The sequence below is a fragment of the Lipotes vexillifer genome, unplaced genomic scaffold (genome assembly GCF_000442215.2).
Source record: "Lipotes vexillifer unplaced genomic scaffold, Lipotes_vexillifer_v1.1 scaffold2, whole genome shotgun sequence".
Taxonomy (NCBI): domain Eukaryota; kingdom Metazoa; phylum Chordata; class Mammalia; order Artiodactyla; family Lipotidae; genus Lipotes; species Lipotes vexillifer.
The window spans coordinates 184,878-185,839 of NW_006786129.1; the positions used below are offsets into that span (position 1 = coordinate 184,878).

General features: G+C 34.5%; 1 protein-coding gene across 1 annotated transcript in view; it reads right to left on the reverse strand.

Annotated features, from left to right (window-relative positions):
• Positions 1–611: 611 nt before the first annotated feature.
• CGAS (cyclic GMP-AMP synthase) overlaps positions 612–962 on the reverse strand; it is a 19,031-nt gene continuing 18,680 nt past the window's right edge. Inside the window, 1 exon segment of the mRNA XM_007458399.1 lies at positions 612–962. This exon segment is cut by the window's right edge and continues 11 nt beyond it. Coding sequence (XP_007458461.1) covers positions 612–962 — 351 coding nt within the window.

A 962-nucleotide genomic window follows, 5' to 3' on the forward strand; every position in this document is an offset into this window, starting at 1 on the left:
GCAGAGGAGAGAGGATGGCATTTTATTCCATACCCTTTTCTTTGAGTTTTGTACCATGTGTGTATTGCCTTTTCAGAAATACATATAAAAGTATTACTTAAAAGAAAGTAAGTTATGTTTTATATTTAGCCGTGTGTAGAAAAGTATCCTATATTTTTCTATGAAAGATTAAGAATTTCCCGGGACACACAGAACCTATTTTTTCATTTTCTTCTTACCTATCCTAACACATAGGACAGGACACGGCTTCCAAACATATTTGTATGTTAAACAAAACCTACCAGTTCGTGGAGGCAATGACCTTGCCTCCTTCCACACATCTGTGCTAGGTGAGAAGTGGTGTTCAGTCAGTGCTTGATGAATTTAATTGAGGTGATATGTATTTTGTCCTTCTTTTCATGCCACTCTGGTAAAGCTTTTATATTTTAAATACTCCTCTGCTTCTTATTCCTTGAATAATCTGTTTCCTAGGATAATCCATCCTTTTATATTGATTAGAGTTTATGAAGAGAAACGGAGAGCTGAATAATCATTTTAGTCAATCATTGCTGTGATGCATTTCAATGATTATAAAGTCACTCTAATTCTTGATTCTTATTAAAAATATAATTTCAAAATTCACCAAAAACTGGAAATCCATTGTTTCTTTCATATTCAATTTGCTTTGACAGAAATTCTTTACTTAGCTTGTCAATATGGTCTCGAGAGAAGAGATTGACTTCAGGAATGAAATAGTGCTCAAGTTGTTCTCTCTTGAGGCACTGAAGAAAGTATGTCACACAGTTATCAAAGCAGAGCTCCAAATCCTTGAAGTGCCACTGACTGTCATCTGGGTCCTGGGTACAGACGTGAAAGAAGGCAGTTTTCACATGATAAGAACAGAACTTATCCAGTTCCTTTCGGTTTCCAAACTTTTTTTTCAGTTGTTCTAAAAGATATTTCATTAGTTTTAAACACTCTTT